The following is a 19,826-nucleotide window of genomic DNA, read 5'->3' on the forward strand; positions in this document are numbered from 1 at the left end:
TTTATTCACGCTTGTTCTTGTTACTTTCTCCACTCACCAAACAGAATATAAGAAGTCAGCAATGGTAACTTTTGAAATGCAAAAGAACTTTTCAAAACTAATCGAATTTTAAAAAGTTGACGAATAGACTTCTGCACATATGTATATATATCATAGAAGGGGACATACTGACATACATAACACATTCCTCAAATCCTACGCTACTTTCTCCAAATCCATCTGTGTTCTAGGTGTGTTGGTATCGGTGTCGGTGTATTTGTAGCTGTATTTTCTTGTGTTCTAATTTGGGTTCTGCACAATTAAAAAGCTCAATTTCATGCTTATCAATATAAACGAGTTAGTTAGATCGCTAGGTTAGTAATGTTTAGTTTAGTTTTGGATTCGCTGCTGCACTTAAAGATCTCAAGTAGTAGTTTTAGTAGTTGTAGTTTTCGGTTAGGCTAGGCTTTTAAGATCAACGGCTTGAAAGTTCCGAGTGATAAGTGAAGAAATATTGGTTTTTTGGGGATGCTATATAATGATTAGGGGAATAGATAGCATGTACGAATAGTATGTATGTATGTATTAATGTAATTTTGGGTAATATGGCATGGGTATATGTATGTAATAATGGGAAGTGAGTAGTTCTTGACAGGCATATAGTAGAGCGTTTGTATATAGTGTCCTGGGGTAGTATCGTTCTTTTCTCTTTTTCGCTATTCTGTATACACGTTATATAATATGCCACGGCCTTTGTTCGCTTAACTTCATATAAAACTAGTTTTTTCCATTTTTTTTTTTGGTTTGCTTTTGGTTTTTTCTTTTAAATGTATATGCAAGATGTATATATCGATTTATGCAGTATGTGTGTATGTCTAAGGATGATTTTCAATCACTTATTGTTACGTACGGTGTTTGGTATAACATGCTTCGCTTGGACTAGCTCGATGGCCTCATTTTCCACCTCTCTTCCGTTTTGTCTACCTTCAGATTCATCAGATCCGGATCCTTCAAATCTCTCCTTCCCTACTCTCCAACTTCAATAACATATAAAGCATTGGTTTGGTTTTTTTTCTTCTTCTTTGGGTGTCTTAAATGGGCAACCAAATAGTTATCGCTTATCGCACAAACGATTTTTCCGATTATGCCTCGATTATCGAGACTGTATAATCGATAAGCATCGATAGCTGCGAAGCGAAGCATTGAGAGGGCCTAAAACGGACGGATTGCTACCGTTAGTCAACGGCTAACCGTTCGATGCCTGTTGTTAGTGCATTTAAGTCGTTAAGTTTTTGTTTTTTATCACTCTCTCATTCTTTTTGTTTGTTATCGTTTTTTATCGTTTTTATCGTTATCGTTATGCATAAGTATTAGCCTGAGGTGCTCCGAATCGAGATCAGTTGTGAGGTCTAGAGCAATTAACTATTACGGTGTTATATCCTAGTTATCCGTTAGAAATCTGGGCTTCCACAGTTTACCTCCTTTCACCGATCTTTAACTCACTTTCTTGTGATTTTCTGTGCATTGTTTTGGGTGTTTTTTTCTGCTTTTTTTTTTTTTTTTTTGGTTTTTTCTTTTTGATTACGCCATTGTTATGCAGTTATATATGCACTTACGCAGGAATAGCTGTACTGTGAAGCATACAGCTATTCCCGTGCGAGTGTAAGTGCCTTTTTGCTTGTTGCGTGTGTGTTGTGTGTGTGTGAGACGTGACTATGGCCATATATATATTAAATATAGTCCAATAGCACCGGGTGTTTATCGACTTTGCTTAGTGGGTTAAACTGCAGCTCCGTCTAAGGCCGCGTGCTTAGAGCTTCTTGTACCAGTAAAGATAGTGCTCCCCATCCTCGACCATTAGCTCGTCCACACCTGCAATAGTTCGCATCGAAATTACCGCCAGCTCTTATACAGTGAAACCTTTCTGACTCTATTCCTGAATATCTAATTAACACGAGTTTTGAACAGCTTCATGGCATAGATATTCATTTGTGTCAGAGATTTCTCCCTATAATCCCACATCGAATTTAAGCTTACCAACAGGCGCAATAAGCTGATTCCCGGGCGTATTATTGGGATCGGGCAACTCTGGCAATCGATAAAGCAGCCAGTAGTGATACCTAAATAATCCGATTGTAATCACGGTATTAACGTTTAAATATGTATAGTATGGGTCTGGGCAAGACTCACCCTCGAGGCTCCTCCTTTTTGCCATACAGGGTGTGCACATAGTGACCATTGGGCCATTCACGCGCCTCGAAAATAAATCTGGAAGATGGTAGTTATAGATTATAGTAATGCAGTAATAATGATTAAGTTGCTGATGTACCTGGGATCCATTTCGGCCGCTTGGGTCATGGCCTTAAAGAAGCTGGTGTTCTTGGGGGAGACGAGTGACAGGGAGAAGGCCTCGGTCACATTGGATCCCACCCAGAGTGTGTACGTGTAGGAGATGTTCTTGGCATCCGACTCTTCTGCAGAGGAACTAAGTCCGAATGGCACCGCCAACTTGGGCTCGCCGTTCTCTGTGCGGGAAAATAGATAGTCCAGTGGAAGGTAATCTTATACTTGTAGTAGATAAGTTAAAATGGTGACCCAAAACTCTACTTCTGTCACACATTACTATAATTCAACCAGTCGGGGATTCTCATTCTCAGAGCAATTATGTTACAACTTTTGCCTTACCAATTGGTTGCTTTTTGAATATCTATTGATATTTGGGGAACCCAGAGACCGTACTCACCCGTAGGATCACTACTCTCGCGTATCACATGGTCGCACTGCAGTGCCCTCACTGCGCCCAAACCCTTCCAGCCCAAAGCGAGGATGATGTCCGCGGTGAGGCCCACACCGATGTCGGGTTCCTGGCCATCCTGCAGCGGTTCCTCGCTCCATCCACCATCCGCCCGCTGGCGACTCAGGATGTAGCGCGAGGCGGCTGTGCGGTTCCAGTGTCCAGCTGGATCATACTCCAAATCCTGTAGAGCCTGCATGGCGAGAGCCGTACTCCTTAGCGATCCGAAACTGCCGCGCTGATCCTGCAGACTGGCCAGTCCCCGCGCCGGTCGTCGGACAAAGTGTTGCAAATGCCGATGGCGATGATCGGTGACGATGCATCGCAAGGCTAGGATCACCATGGCAATGGCATCAACGCTCTGGTCCGTCACTCCGCTGGCAATGTCCAGAAGCCGCCGGATCTGGCGTTTTCTTACATGGGCCGCCGAACTGCAGGCCGACAGAGTGGTCAGTGCGAACTCAATATCCTGGGCCGGTTCATGATGCTGCAGTGTGGCCACCAGGTCGTGGCCATGGAAGTGCTTGGGGTCCTTGCACAGGGAACCCAAGGCCAGAACGTATCTGGCCAGCTTGTCGAGATCCAGGGGCTTTGGGAGTGTATGATGGCGATCCAGCATGGCCAGTATCTCGATCTCCATTTCCTTCACGGATAGCGTATCCTCCAGCTCTTGGATGACCTGAACATGGCCATCTACATTATCGTTGGGATCTCGGCCGCCGGAAAGTTCCTTGGCCAGGATAACCACATGAGTATCGTTGCCCCAGCCGTAGTCCGAAGCCCTCTTCTCCTTCAGCCAATCCAAAGCTCGCAGGATCGCCTCCTGTTCCCCCTTTGTGGGCGGTGCCTGACCAATTGTCTGATGCTCGGGGGGTGTGCCGCTGCCATTCAGAGCGGTGGGAGTGGCCAGGATGAGCGACTCCTGCGGATCTATACCAGAAATGGCCGCTGTCGTTGTACTCAAAGGGAAAACTGAACTGGAGTTGCTGTTGGCATTGCTAATGTTGCTGTTGGGCAAACCGCCGAAGTTTCTGCTGTGACTGCTCGTGTTGCTGTTGGTATTGCCAGTTTGCTCATCGCTGGCTTCGTTGTTTGTATTCAGGTTGCTGCTGCTGACTGTTTGATTCTCCAATTCGGTGGAAATGGGCGCCACCACCGAGGAGGTCGTGCTAAGGCTCACGGAAATTGGCGAGGAGGAAGGTAACGCCGCCAGAGTTACATTCTCCGCCAAGGAAACCACTGTTGCCGAGCCACTTGCAAAGAAGAAAAGGACGAGGAGCAACAGACACGCCGGCGACGACAGCGACAACATCCTGGAGAGAATTCTAAAAGTAAAGAAAAAGATACAGCTTTAAAACGGATTTGTTTCGGTTTCCAAGGAAGGACAAAGAAGTATTATTATTCAATATACTTAAGGTGATACTTTTATAATTAAGGTGTCCAAAAAGGGGTTTAGTTTTTAAATTTCGATCTGGAACAGTAGTTCCTACTATCGAAATAATCGACTTAGCGTGCCCAAGATATCGGTTTCGCAAATTCAATTATAGTTTGATGTCAGAATAGATGTTGTTATTAAGCAAAGAGGGGGAGGGAAAATTAAGGATGGGTAGCGAAGGATGAGCACAAAGCAGAGACGCAGGACTCGAGGCGTTGCCTTGAACTGAATTTCGCAGGACACACGTCATGCGACTTATCGATAATTGGCAAACCTGGCGATCGATATCGCCCAACGTCTATTTAAAACAAAAAAACACAAGAAATAAACGAAAAAAAGAGCACTTAGTCATCACATCAAATAAGTGCAACAGCAACAACTTGACAACTTAGACAAAGGTCTTTCGTGTCCTCCGTATGCGCTTGTATTTGTGCGTGCGTGTTTGTGTGTGTTTGTGTGCGTTTCTGTGTGCTTGTGGGGGATGGAAAGTGGGCGATGAGTGGGTGGGTGGGTGGCTTGGGCGAAAGGGGGCGTGGTGTGCGGCAGCTGCGAACGTTCAATTGCCTTTGACAATAAAGAGTTCAGACAACTACAACAGCACAACACACTCCAAAAGGCTTACATAATAATACAATAACAACAAAGGCCGAGCCGCCAAGGATAAAAAGCAAATGAAGTCCCGTTATCAACCTATATGCAATCTATATACACGTATACAAATGTATGTAAACTTCTATGTAATCCGTAATCCGACTTCTCGCCTTTGTTCGATTTTGACACACTTGAAAGTCTAGGATTTCTATCCTTTTTCGCCCGTTTTTCTTTCACTTCGAGAAAATGTACTTTTTATTTTCTTCTATTTGCTTTCGGTGTTAAAGTTCGCGTTTCCTGCGATTTTTTGATTTTCAATGTTCTCAGACCGTTCCTTGCAGGGCTGCCAGGTTTTCTAAAGCTTGAATTCTCTAAAAAAGGACAAAAGCTTACAACTAATTGTTTGAAATGGGCGATAAGAAATCGATTAGCGATAGACCAAGCGTTACAGCACTGGGTGGCGGTCTACAACAAATTGGTTTTGCAACTTGGCTGAGACGCAGCTTGTGCTATGCTCCGTCAGATGGCGCTGTTAGCGGTTATGTGGGGTAAGACAGGGTCGTTGTTCAAGAAATCGTTTGAATTTTGGCGCAAACTGTTCTGAAAATTATAGAAAAAACTAAATATACCCAATTATACATAAATATTGTTGGGTAATTATCAGATTTCTTATATAATAAACTGTAGTTATGTTTTGCGATTTTTAATAAGTCTTCTTTGTTTCTTTAAACATAATGCAACTAGTGAAGATATTTCCCTCTTCTTTATTTCGCGATTTCGGAATGAAAGTGACACTCCGTCCATCAGTTCTTTAGTCATTCAGTCAGTTAAATGGACTAGCTGGATATGTAATTCGATATACTTTGTGCCGGCCGCAAAAGCCGACAATCAAAATGCCGCCGACCGCCAACAGGCGACGCCAAATGGACGCCGCTGCCCCGCATCCTGATTCTTGGTTCCTGATTTCACATTCCCGATCCCGGTCCAGATTCAAATGCAGATTCTGATTCAGTGAATGATGATGATTGCCTATCGTTTTCGCCCGAGCAATTAAAAGAACAAGCATCCGTATCGGTTACCTCTGTTGAGCGGAATGAAATCTATATGGGGAATCCGCTTCAGAGCGATTCAAACAAAGAAAGGAAGTCTGCGAGCGAGCCCTGTGAGTCCTGCGATTCGCGCCCCTCGTCCCATTGTGCAGTTATGACAGGCGTCCCCCTTTGCCGGCATTTTGAGCCTCAAGAGTCCTGCCGAATCACACACACGCCCAAGAGGAAATCTTCGAACTTTGAAGTGAGCTAATTTTGTACAGCTCCGGATGATTCACTTTCAAAGGAGCCAAAGGATATTACAGCTCAGCTACAGGAAGTACTCAATATTAAAGGAGGTATCAGGCGCAAAAAAAAAAACGGTGAGGTAACGAATGTAATCTTTACATACGAGTATAGTTTGAAACAGCTTTTTAAACAGCAACAATATTTATTAAAGTTATATTCTGAACTATGTGTAAATAGTTCACATTTTTAATTTAAATTTTTCGCCCGGTGTACCGGCATTGTCGGTCACTTCAAAGCGTCGGTCCCAGAGCTTTTGTCAAACTTCTCGGACGGCACTGGAACCCTCATACCGATAAATGAAAAAGAAGCCGGATCCTCTGGGTCGGCGACTTTCTGAATGTGCGACAGCTGGCGCAACACCTTGATTTTGGACTCCATATTAGCCCACGCACAATTTAACAGATCTGAGATGTAAGTTCTGAGTTAGGAGATCTGAGGGTTATTGAAAGTAATCCCCAAACAACTCTTTCGTATCTTGGCATTCGTAGATCGATCTATCTAAAAGCGGCAATCGCAGCTACTTAACTTTTCGGCTTAGGTTCCTAGATCTCTACTTAGTAAATGAGGAGAATCGAATCCCCTTTACTTCTCTTTGAGCCAGGACAATTGTCTGTTTCCGCCGACTCAAAAGAGAGGATGCACCTTCGACTCGGTTCGCTTTATCAAAGTCTTCAGATCTTGATCTCCAACGAAAAACGAAATATATGTGGAGTTCGAGGTCGAGGATGAAGTGAAGGAAGATCGGAGATCCCTGCGCAATATTTGGCAACCCAATTACTTTGTTTGCTTAGCCGACAAAATGTTTATTCATGTCCCGAGTTGAGATTCCTCTGGGCAACACAATAGAGGCATACAGCCTTGAGCTATTATCCCAACGGAATTCACGTTTTGCGCAATCGAAACAATTGTTTTTCAGGGGGCGAGCTGGAAATTTTCAGTTTAGACAGACAGATGAGCGCCGATAAAAAAAAACACACGAGATGGGTAACCGACAACAAAAATAAAGGAAAATAAAAATCCTCGGAGTGCAACGAACTGCGTTCGGATTTTGTTAAATTCGCTCGATTCGCTTGATTTGAATGGATTGCACCCTGCGCAGTCTTTTGTGTTTTGTATTTGGTATTTCGTAGTTTGTATTTCATGTACCACGAACATATCAGCAATTTGGGTTAATTCCCGCTCGAGGGAGCCAGGAATATACAAAAAAACGAAAACCGTGTCAAAAGTGAAGGTAGCACGGGGAAATTTAAATTAACATAACGTTTTCCACGAGGGATGCCATTTTGAGGTGGTTGCTTATCAGCATATTACATTTAAAGGGAAACGAAAAGGAACATGTATTGATTTAACAACTAATTTAGCTTTTAGTAGCTCTAATTTTGGTACGGTAGAATTCGGTTATTTTGGTTTTTTCGTTTATTTTATGATTGCCATGGTCGTTATATGTTTTAACATAAAACAAATTAATTTTTTAATCAAACAAAAAATTTAATTTAATTACATGGGTTTCTCATAAGAAAAAGCAGAAAAAACTAGAAATATGGCGAAAACGCCTATTGAAAATATCCGATTTTTTACAACCATTTTTTTTTTTTTCAAATTATTGATAAAAAATAATCCGTTTTTTTTTCATAGCAGTTGAAATAGTTGTCCAATAGTGGAATGTCATACCTCGTTGAATTCGTAATAAAATTTCCTATCGAACTGTGTTTTCAAAAAAAATTGTATTTTTTTCAAATTTTTTGCACTTTTTGATTTACAAAAATGCGAAAATTTGTCCAAAAACTATTTTAACAGAGTTGGTCAAAAAGTGATTTGGTTGGTTAGTATTGGTAATTATTTACGAAAATATAATTCTTTTAACTTTCTGACCATTTTTAGTCAAGTTATACCGAAAATACCAATCGTAATATTGAAATTTTGGCGAAAATCGATTTTCTGTTTTTTTGCGTAAATAATTATCAGTATTTTGATCACAGCATTCGAAATATTGGTCCAAATATGGAATGTCATACCTCGTTGAGTTCGTAATTAAATCGGACTGTGGCCCTAACTTCTAATTCTAATTTTTGGTAATTTTTCGCAAATTTTGATGACGGTACCCCTTAACGAAAATGAAATGACAATAAATACATAATAAATAAATAAATACATAAATACATACAATATATTTATAATCGAACAACGTTATCATTTATGGATGCCTATAATATTTCATTTTTCATTCACGTTTGTCAAAAACATGCATTATTTACATCAATGAAGTCGAGGGTGAAATGCATTCAAATCCATCTAATTAAGACGGTAAATGCTCTTATTTGGCTGACCGACGAATTGTGGTATGTGCTTTCAATTGTTCGCACTCCATGTGAATTTCCCCAGAGAATTCGAAAGCAGCGCAGCGCTTTTCCCCCGGGAAATGCGCGTCACCATGGTGAACTTTTCCAATTCGGGGACCCTTTTCAATCTCAATCTCCATCTCCATCTTCGCCATATTTCTTCTTCTTTTTCACCTGACTGGCGGCGACGTGTATGGAAAATCTCATTAAACGAAATCCGATGACCCACCAATATAGACCGCCGCATCAACTTTATTTACGTGCCGTGCAGTTCAAAGGGAAACCCCCCCCCAAAAAAAAAAAAAATAAAAATAAAAGAAAACCCTGAAAAAGTCATGCCATTTTCTCTGCTCTTTGTATATCTTGGGATCTGTTCTTTTTTTTCGTTTTCGTCCGGTATTCCAGCGTTTTCATTTGGGTGGGTGGAGCTGGTTTTCCGGGGAAAGCCAGGAGGCCTTTTGGGTTGTCATAGCAACGCAGCTAACGCGTCACTTTACGTGTCGAATTCGGGTGTTGGCAGCCATATTTGCTCTTATAGCGCTTTACTTTGCCTCGCTTTTTCGAAACGGAAACCTCCCTTGTATATACATACGCCTATATACGTGTGTGTGTATAGGTTTATGTATATAGCAACCCTCTGCACACATAGGGCTGTAAACGCTGTACTTATATACACGCCCTGTGTCTGGGGTGGACCACCCCTTTCCAGTCCGCCTTTCGCCTCCCGCCTTCCGTTCCCATCCCAGATTCAGATCCCTTTGCCATTCCGCTTGTGCAATCCGCGCTCCATGGGGCCCAATTTTTTTTGGCCATGGCCATGGAGGTCGCCAGGAAGTTTGACACCTTTGAAAATCTAGTGCGAATTTCGCTGGGATTATTTTCAGATCTTAAAAAATCGGGCCAAAACCCATTATTCTCGCTTCAAAAACGAATAGATGCATTCGGAAAAAACTGTACAGGATTTTTTAACTATTCAATTTTTAGTTAAATAACACGATTACTTTCAAATTTCCACATTTTTCTGTCTGTGCATTTTGAGCCCCGACGGTAAGTCGCTCTTTTTTCGTTGTCCTGTCATCTGGCGTCCTTCCACATCGTCCTGCCCCACCATCCACTCCCTCTACGTCGACGTTGGGATCTTTCAGGTGTTGTTGTGCTCACCTGTCTGCTCCCCTAGTGAAATATATATTTCTTTTGGAATTTTCTATATTCTTTTTTGGGGGCCTAGCACATAGCATGGGTCTTATGTACGCCAGCTGTATCTTGTGGTGTTGGTGGCAATGGATGCCTGGCTGGCTGGCTGAATGTCCTTGCAGTCCAGCTTGTCCTTTCAGATGGCAGTTGTCCTCCCCAGCGACAGCTAGTAAATCGCCCACCAGCCCAGCCACCCACCCACATATTGTGCTTTCTATCTATTTTTGTTTGCCTTTACCTTTGCCTGCTCCATTTTTTGTTTGTTCGCCGCTTTTTTTTTTGTTTGCTATTTCGGTTGAAGATAGCATTTTTTTAATATACCTAACAGCGGGAGAAGTTTCGATTAAGCAGGAACTTCGGTTCTGAAGGGAAATCTTTAAAGAATGAGTTTTTTATTCCTAGAATTTGGTATTTTTTTAAAGTGTTTAAATACATACTTTACTTTACCCACATATTTAAATTCTGTCCTCTATAACCATTGAATTCACTTAAACAATACTTGTTGCTCAAAACTTTAATTTTTGATAATCTACTTTACTGTTCAGTCATTTTCATCCCAACTGAGTTAAATTTTTGTCATTTCTCTCGACGCTTTTCAATTGCTTTTTGTTGCAGATTCGGAATTACAATTTGCTCGTGTTTCTCAACCTCTTTGCCTCTTAGTCCCTTGGCAAAAACCCCTTTTGGGTATTAAACAGTTTCCGTTAAGGACGCCATCAAGCGCCAATTTCCACAGCTTGTCAACCGCATGGCCAAATGTGGCCAAATCCGCCCACTACTTACCACCCACCGACTACCGCCCACCGCAATGATAATCAGCATTGCATTTGACTTTTCTGCTTCGTTGATATGGTTTTAATAAAGTGCAAAATGTCATTCGGGACCGGGGCTGGGCAAAAAACAAAAGAAAAAAGAATGTCGAGATGATAAGGTGCAGCAAGTAGAAATCTTTTGTTTTGGCTGCCACTCGAGCAAATGAGACCGACGAGGTCGAGGGTTGCCAAAGGGGATACGGGGGGGGGGGCTACAAACACCCATTCCATCCAATTCCACCCAACAAACATCAATGGCACTCATACATTTCCAGGGACTCAACCGCACTCTCAGTCTTTCTACAGCGTCCTCAATTTCTTGCCTTTCTATTCCGAGTCGCAGTACAGATCGATTTTTACCTTACAAAAACATTATTTTTAAGACAAATTATGGAAAATATGGCTTGATTTGGAAATATAATTTTGATGAGATACAGAAATGATATTAAAGTGTAATCTTACTATAATCTATGTATATATAATCAGTTTTAATTAGGTATATTTTGTGATGTGCCGTATCAAATAAGATTTGATATGATTTGATTTAATTTCCGAGGGTATTGGAAAACGTACTGTGATAAGCGTAAGTGATAATATACCATATATAATATGTTGTCTCTCCTTCAGCGTTTCCCTTCTTTTCTGTGCATTTCGTCATATTGGCACATGTCCTTTGAATGGAGAACTCCTGGCCCCGTCCCCTTGCACTCAGCCCCTCTAACCAGCCCCTCTCCCATTTTCACCCACTTACACATGTGGGTGGTCCTCTTGTTGCTGTAATTATGTGGCTTGACTGCAAAGTGCGGAAAGAAGCAGCAGAAGAATATGTGCAAAAACAGATAACGAAAAAAGTGACTATGTGGGCAGGCCACGCCCCCTAGAGCATAGCTCGCCCCTTCATAGACGTACATCAACTTGACAGTTATTAACCTAACGACGTTGAAAAGCTTTTTGTCACAGAGCATCCACATGTAGAAGAATGTCACCAAAACATGGTCGAGTTAGTCGTTCGTTGGGTCATGATGCTGCACTCGAAAAAAGATTTTAGCACCAGCTTAATATCACACGGAATTCAATCTTAAGCTCTCAGTTTTCCCCTTTTTCGGTTCTATTGCAATAGTTTTAAGTAAAATGCATCAGGAAACTGGGTTCTTGTAAATAAACATATACATCAAATTAAATTTGCTATCCAAACACTTTCTTCTCCAGTTTTAATAAAATACCTATTCTGCAAATACTGCCCTTTACTTTGCTTACAAATAAATAAAAAGAGAAGAGAAAAAAAGAATGAAAATAATAATAACGGCCATCGGCACTCGAGTCGTGCAAATCCAAACGGAAATATGCGCAAATTAAGCCGTTTGTATTTGCGGAAATTATAAAACGCGTCAAGTGCGGCAAAGCTAAAGCCGAGCCAAGTCAACTCCATCTGAATACCTGCCTGCATCTGGTGCTCGTACCCCTAAATAATGCCACAAAAAACCCCCTACAAAACCCCACAACGCTCCACAATTTGACTCATTACAAGCAGCCAGCAACCCTTGGAAGCTGGCTAAAAAGGCAAATGGCGGTTCCAGCAGAAGCAGCAAAAACAGCAACAACAACAACAACAACAACAACAACAACTAATGATGACGACAACAAATAAATAAAACAGCCGACAACCCACGCCCCCATTTGGCCCCCTTTATTCCAACCCCGCCCCACAAGAAATCGCAACTGGCGGCCCAGTCAATGCAAGAAAATGTCATGAATGCGATTTGTTGACAGAGGTGAGTAGGTAGGGGTGGCGGGGGGTCTAAGTAGGGTACAAAAAAGGGGGTAAAATGTGGCTTATTGAGGGGCGAAAGACGGCTGAAGGGGGTGGTGTATGGAGAGGGGGTTTGAAAAGGGGCCTGCGAATGGGGAATGGCGCAAAAGAGGCCCACTTGAATGCATGTAGAGAGTGACTCCTGGTTAAGATGGCTGCCATTCCAAGGGGTGGGTGTTAAGTAGAGGAGGGGAGGGGGTAGGTTGGTGGGGCAGCACTCAACGCTCGTCACTACGCCACTCGTACTTGAGCGGCAATGCAGCGCCATGCAATTTTTACAAGCTTCAATACCTAGACGAGGCCATCAGAGCATCCCATCATCCAAACAACCAAACATCCCTTGCAATTCCATCAACGGGAAACACAGTGTTTTCATCTGATAGCTTTTGAAGTAATATAAAAATGTTAGCACTTAATATGACATGTTTTAGCACCAAGTGAAAAAAGCAAAGCTTCTCCAAAGCATTTTTTCGATGAGAATCAATGCCGAAATCTGGGTATTATCAATTTGTTTTACAAAGCTATACGCTGGCGTTTTTATTAATGAAAGCAAAGACTTTTAATTTGGCATATAATGGCATTTTAATCGATGAAAGTTTACCTCTCCATTCCACTGTGCATTTCAAGACCCCCTTTTATGGAACCCCTTGGCAGACCCCTTGGCAGTCCCTTCTTGACTTGTGTTTGACTTGCATTTAGCGCAGACGACGAGCAGCAGAGTGCCCCCATTTCCCTTCGCCACCGCCCATGATTCCGATTCGGATTCCAACAGCCCGGCATTTCATCATATTTGCAGATTGGCTGGGTGATATCTACTCCACCCACCCAGTTTTCTCCAGCTCCAGCCCTCTGCGCCTCCTGGAGGTCCTGTATCTTTGGCAGTGCATGCAAATGCCATGTTGATTTGATTTTGCCAATAAAGTAAGCTGTCACAGTCAGCACTTTTGCAGGCCCGCAGCCCATGGTGAATCTGAAGCTAAAGCTGAAGCTGATGCTGAAGCCAACAGGCACTGGCTTTTGTTGTCCTGGGTCCAGCGAGCCCTGGATCAAGACCAGGTCTCATGGTCCGGGACTTGGCTTATTGTTGACTTTAGGCTCGTACTCATCGGACTGTCGATTCTCTCCCGGTTTAGGCCAACAACTGCGGTTGATTATGGCGCAATTTTCTAAGTGCTGCGGCGCAAAAATCTCCAACGGCAAAGGATGAGTGGGTGGAGGAGGGTCCGGATAAGGACATCCTGCTCAATAGCCAAACAGCAACATTCTGTGGACAGGCACTGCAAAGAACGACCAGAGTGAACTTTTTCATTGTTGAGTGAACTGTTTTTCCGCATAACATCCCATTTCCAGTTGATGTTTAGTTATATGCATAATTAAATGCTTTAATTGTCACAATGGGAGTTCAAAATGTAGTATTTTAAATATTTTTCGCAGTGTGCTCTTGTTTCTGCTGCAGTTCCTGCTATTTGAGCGTCACTAATTGGGCGCTGGCTAAAGTTGCAAATAGTTTGTCCCCGTCTCGATTGAGGTCCTTGCTCCTAAACCAGCCACGCCCCTTTTGCACTACTCCCCTTTTGGCCCCACAAACGGACAATGGGCAGCTCATTAGAGGCAAACTGGAGACATTCGAGACGTTCGGCAGTGGTTTTCCGTTTTCATTCGGCAAACAAGCCCGGAGATTTGGATGCAGTTGGATAAGGGGAGCGAACTTGTGGCCGTGGAAGGCGGAGAGGATGCAGAAATCCTGCGATGACCGGACGCAAAACGTAATCCAGCTCGAGCACCAATTATATCGCAGATATCGATCCATTCAGCCATATTTCATATGCATTTCCCATTGATTATTTCCCATGAACTGATTTTCAGTTGCTGTACCCGATTTGTATACAAATCATTGGGTCATCATTGTGAACTTCTATTGCTACATTCGCTAAATAGTAAGAACAGAATTATAATATAATAATATCTGCAAAAGTCCCATCCAATCTGTAATAAGTGCATGTCGTGCTGATTATGAGATGTGTAAAGAATGCTTTGCCACCTTTTTAACTCCCACTTGGGGCACAAAACCGACCCAAACCCAAGGACATCGCATCCTGTCAGAAAGCCAGTTGGAGTTGGCAGCGAGTTCAGCCAGGAAGTGGCATCTAATATTGATGGCGTCTCTTTTATAATTTGTCTTAAGCACCGGAAATACAAATGCTCCGCCGTAGTTTCGCCCTTTCCGTCGAAATGTTGGTCCGCTTCCTGTCCGGCGGAATAAGCATTCAATATGCATGAGCCGAGAGTGCGGACTGTACGGAACAGGTACAGTCACCACTCGACTTGTTATCTGCTGCTGCCGTTGGCCCACCCTCTTTCTCTTTTTGGAAATTACCCAACTGTCACTTGCATGCTTCTCTGTTCTCAGTTTAACTTCAGTTCCGCCATCCGCAATCCGCCATCCCCAATCCCAAATTCGAAATTTACTCAAACCCGACAAACCCATACCCTTCATACCTTCCCACAAAATCCCACTTTCAAGCTCAAAGTATATCCCAATTTTCGAGCCCAAATCAGCTCTTTGTGTGAATGTAAATGAAACGTCTCATTTCCGTTATGGCCAACCCACCCATTGAGCCACCCAACCACCCAGTCCACGTCCTTGGAACCACCCTCTTTTTGCTGTTGTGCAAACAACCACCGCCAACAACACCAGCGGGAAAAAGGGAAAACAAACAAAACTCATCAAGTTTCCGACTTTGTGATACCCGGTACTTGACTTTTATTTAATATAACCAAGTGATACAGTGAGAAAAGGGTTTATTTCAAGTGGCAAATTTGGACTTATTAAACGAACCTATAGATTGGATAGGTTTCTAAAATGCCTTGTGCTTAAAATGGGATCACTACATATAAGGTTGTTAATATGGATCTTAAAAATTCACATTACTCTTTTGAATCGAATATTTTGATAATTTTAGTTAACATGAAAAAATTCGTATTATGTAGGCCATTTATTATGAGTCACGAAGGGTGTACTATTTCTAATGAATGGTATAGAACGGAATTTATATGCCCTTGATTCGGCCTATTGATGGGTGCCAAAGGCAGTCCTTGGCCCTGTCCACATCCACATCCACATCCGCATTCGCATCCTCATCCGTGTCCGTGTTTGCGTTCGTGTCAACCATTCGTCAGGCGCTTTGGAGTCCTTCAATGGCTGTTGTCCCAACATCTTATTGTTCATCCCATACATAGTATCTGCGAGGATGTATATACATACATGCCTACGAAACACATTCAGTTGCTTGTCGAGGCGGAGTTGTTCATCATCATCAACATTTTCATCACCGCCTCCGGATGTGAGTTATTAAATTGAAGAATTTGCACCCCGCATTCCTATTGTGCGAGGCGAGGGTGTCTCTGGCCCCCGGAACCCCCTGGAAACCCATCAAAATCCCCGTTTCCCGGACCACTTTGTGTGGGCTGAGTGGTGCTTGCGTCAATCTGCGTGAATTTTTGCTCTCTAATTAGAACGCCTCTCCAGCAAAAATACACATAAATACGCCAGGGGACACACACTTTGCTACAGACTTGCAGACATAGAGATATATACATACATATATACGAATATGTATTATATAGAGTGGGTATCGGGGTGAGTGTCATGGCAATATGGTGGCAAGAGGGTTCGTCAGATGTCCATGGAAATGGTAATCAACTTGGCTCTTTTTCAGGGCAGCAAATTCTCAGGATTGCAGCACCACTGGAACCTCTGGAACCCGATTGGAATGGGATGAAATGGCATTTAGCTGATGTTTTGACCAGCGGGCTAGATAGTAGAGATTTTTAAGGTCTACTCCTGTAGAAGAATTCTCATTTAACTTACAGAACTTTCTGCCAATTTAAACTCGAATATGAACATTATAGTACGGTTTAAATACATTCTTATTTTTATTTTAAAATGTAAGCATATGTTTTTAACATTTAAGAAGAGGAAATTCATTATAGCTATTAGCTGGTTAAACCCAATGCGTAATTATATCGGTACCGCTGGGCACCCCATTTTTTTGCCTCATTTGGCAACCATTTTGCAATGTTTTTTTTGTTTTTTGTTTTATGCTTGCCTCCTTCTGGAGCTCCACTCAGTTTCAAAATGGCGGCATTACAACAAAACAATCTTTTCAGCAAACACCAAACAAAGGGACCCCAATCTCCGTCGCCCCTCATTTCGTCACCCTCTTTTTTTTTCCATCCATGAAGCTTTGACAAATGCCTCCCCCCCCTAAAAAAAAGGGAGAAAGAAAAGCAAAAATATTAAAAAAGAAGAAAAAGAAATGGGGAAAAAACGCTTTGCTGGTGATTTTTCGTAACTCCCATTTCTACGATTCTTTTATCTTGGGCCCACAGCAAGAGAAAGAGAAAGGAGACAGGGATAGAGGGAGAGAGCAACTAGCAGTTAATTAAAATCGCTCGTTTGGAGCAGCTAAAGAAGAAGAAATGGTGAAATATCCTTGAGAAATGACAAAATACCTTTTTCCAGCTGCATGCCACTTCTTTTGTACATATCTAGCATCCATATGTTTTTGATGATTGCAAATTGGGGGCGTTGGGGTTGCAACATCACAAGGCTGCGATAGCAGACGCAGACGTGCTCAAGCGGCATAAGATGAAGATGCGTTTGATGCCATTTGATGTGAAAATAACGAACCCGCTTGTACGCTTTCTTACCCTCAGTTTAACTCCATTTTATTACTTTAGTAATGAGTAATAAATCTGTAGATATTATTCCAAAGTGACTAGTGTATAGAATAGTCCTTTCACGCCGTTTATTGCTCGTATTTTTTCACCTGTACTGCCGAATTCAGCTGGAGAATAGTTTTATAGCCACTTGGCCACTTACTTATTTGCTTTGAGTTGCTCTGAAGTACACAAAGAGCCATATTATCCACTTCCTTCACACCTCTGCGAATGCCCTCGACTGATTGGCATCGCATCCCATAATCAATCGCGCAGCTCCATCCCGAATCCAGGACCATCCAGATCCTAATCCCCACTTCAGGCCCCTAAACATGACGCGCTGAAAAGTTGGCTCATTAGGGCCAAAAACAATTCCAAAACCAGCGGGCGCGCACATGGAAGCAAATGAAAGCGGGACAAATGGTTGCGAAGCGTTTTCCCCTACGCCGGTTGAAAAATGCGAAAAATCGGGGGCGAATCGTGTGAATGGCCATTGACTGAGTCGGGACTAATTAACAGCATAAATTATGCTCAAGTGCATTACGGCAACACCCGGCAAACGGCAACGGTTTACGGCATCCGTCCGGCACACATTCTCCGCCGGATGCAGTTTCCCGGAAAGTCAAACTCGGCGTAGGAGTTTGGGGCTGTATCGACACTTGAATGCGAACAAAAGGTCCGAACAAAGGCAAAACGTTCATTGGCAAGCCAAAGTGACTGTGCACTTGGGAAAAAGTTAACCCTTAACGACCGAATCTTATAAAGAGGCACTTTTTGACTCTAATAAATGATACCCAAAAGTCCAGAAAACAAATAGAAAACAAGTTTTAAGGTTGACGTGATTAGTATGTTTTTTATCCACCTCTTGCATTTTCTTCTTTTTGGTTTTTAATTAATTTGTTTTTGCTTTTTTTTGCGCAGTGCATATGCGGGTGGTGCCCGTGTGGGTGCTGGTGGTGCATATTCATTTCATTAAAAGTCAAAACGACAGGGGGTCGGCGGTTACATGGTGCGGGTGGCTACACGTGTCGCGCTTTCATCTCAACTCAACTCATCTCATTTCGTTTCGTTTTCATTTTCATTTCATTTTGGCTTTCGTTTTTCCCGCTTCTTTTTCGTATAAACGTGCACGTAAGTATATTTGTTGTTGTTTAGGCGCCTGCCACGGTTGCCACAGCACCGCCCCTCGAAGTGATTGGTATAATGGCGGCCGCCCTGGCACTTCACTTCACTTGGCTTCTCCAGCTGCCGGATTTTGTGAATACGGAATACGGAGTACTGACTGAATACCCGCAGAATAGTATATGATTCCACCCCGAAAGCGTTGAAAGTCGAAAGCCGAAAGCTTCCCCCGGGCATTCTATATGGTATGGTAAGGGTATATTATCGTAACGTGTGGTATGATATGGCAAGCTATGGGATGGTATGGTATAGTGCCATCCGCATATCAGCAACCCTATGTAACATGGTGACGATGGTGGTGCAGATTCGGACGCGACGACACAGGGAACGTGTTATTTACCAAACACTCGACGGCGGCACGGCACATAACACATAGTCCTTCGGCTGGAGGATTCTCGCGGGTGGGCTGCAGGGGGTTGCAGGGGGTGCAGGGATGCTCGATATCTTCATAAGATATACACACACTGGGCAGTAGACAGATGGCGAAAAGGACAAGAAAACGTCGTCCTTCTCCCGCCATTAAAATTACACATTGTACTGACACAGTGGGTCGCAAAATCCATCGTAGTCAGAATATGGATTAAAAAAAATTATTAATGGGATTTAGGTTTTCATTTATTTTTACGTAATTAACTTTTTATTTCCCAGCAATGTTATTGTTAATTTTAGGTAGGTCAGAATGTATGTATGTTTTTGGTGTGATTAGCCGGCGGCACCAACATTGCAGACGCACAGGCGGATAGGGATTCGAATGATTCGATACCTGGTATATTGATAAATATCATATAAAATTAAGTATATAATAATAACAATCGTTAATATGTATTTCGAAATTGTGTCTACAATGCCTTGTGAAATGTAACTTTTTTATATTAGAATTCCCAAAAGACTTTATATCATTTGCGAAATATGGCAAAAAATTACATTTTTATTATTTGAGCATATGTGGATAGGGAATTTTGTTACGAATTCAACGAGGTATGGCATTCCACTTTTGGACAACTTTTTTCACTGCTATCGGAAAAAAAAGGGAAAAAAATTGTTGTAAAAAATCGGATATTTTCAATCGGCGTTTTCGCCATAACTTGGACGCACAGCTAAAATAATGACTGTTTTTTGCTGCTAATAAACTATGTAGGCATACTTTTTCGGTTTTCGAAGAAAAAAAATTTGACAAATTTTTGCTTTTTCGATACCATCATCAAAATTTGCGAAAAATGGTAAAAAATTTGCATTTTAATGTATGCACATGGATCGATAGGGAATTTTGTTACGAATTCAACGAGGAATGTCATTCTACTTTTGGACAACTATTTTCACTGCTATCGAAAAAAACGGATTATTTTTGATCAAAAAATCAAAAAAAAAAAATTTTTTCATCTACATTAAGCCATCTTATATTTAATATCTTAGTAATTCGTGGGATAGTCTTAGGATAACTCCATATATGTTGTACATACATATACATATGTGCGTACATTTTCCTTCGTAAAGCAAAAACAAAAAAAAAACAATTTGCCCGAGGAAAGAAATGAAATGCGAATAAAAGACAAGCAAGGTAAACTCGAAAAGATAATGGGTACGGGATTGGGAGCATCAGCAAAAAGTAAAGTACACCCAGTGTTGTTGTT

General features: G+C 42.2%; 1 protein-coding gene and 1 long non-coding RNA gene across 4 annotated transcripts in view; one reads left to right on the top strand and one right to left on the bottom strand.

Moving 5' to 3' along the window:
• Positions 1–19,826, top strand: part of LOC120455062 — a 217,383-nt gene that overhangs the window by 75,912 nt on the left and 121,645 nt on the right. The gene's annotated exons all lie outside the window — the stretch shown is intronic.
• On the bottom strand, positions 1,269–5,159 carry LOC120455048 (uncharacterized protein CG3556). 3 transcript variants are annotated; one of them, XM_039640900.2, is made up of 6 exons: positions 4,899–5,159; positions 2,723–4,098; positions 2,309–2,504; positions 2,170–2,247; positions 2,017–2,099; positions 1,269–1,851 (listed from the first exon to the last, which is right to left on the bottom strand). In XM_039640900.2, the coding sequence occupies exons 2-6, from the start codon at positions 4,083–4,085 to the stop codon at positions 1,790–1,792; spliced, it is 1,782 nt and encodes a 593-aa protein (XP_039496834.1). In that variant the 5' UTR covers positions 4,086–4,098; positions 4,899–5,159; the 3' UTR covers positions 1,269–1,789. The 3 variants fall into 3 exon arrangements, with proteins under 3 accessions (XP_039496834.1, XP_039496833.1, XP_039496835.1); XM_039640899.2 differs by having other exon boundaries at positions 4,831–5,159; XM_039640901.2 differs by having other exon boundaries at positions 5,129–5,146.

Source organism: Drosophila santomea, chromosome X (genome assembly GCF_016746245.2).
Source record: "Drosophila santomea strain STO CAGO 1482 chromosome X, Prin_Dsan_1.1, whole genome shotgun sequence".
In the NCBI taxonomy this organism is placed as follows: domain Eukaryota; kingdom Metazoa; phylum Arthropoda; class Insecta; order Diptera; family Drosophilidae; genus Drosophila; species Drosophila santomea.

Excerpts from the sequence above, each read along its gene's own strand:
- LOC120455048 (XM_039640900.2), bottom strand. The coding sequence starts at position 4,085 with ATGTTGTCGCTGTCGTCGCCGGCGTGTCTGTTGCTCCTCGTCCTTTTC. Across the intron at positions 2,248-2,308 it reads GCGGCCGAAATGGATCCCAG|ATTTATTTTCGAGGCGCGTG; the intron begins GTACATCAGCAA and ends ACCATCTTCCAG. Across the intron at positions 2,100-2,169 it reads AAAAAGGAGGAGCCTCGAGG|GTATCACTACTGGCTGCTTT; the intron begins GTGAGTCTTGCC and ends CGGATTATTTAG.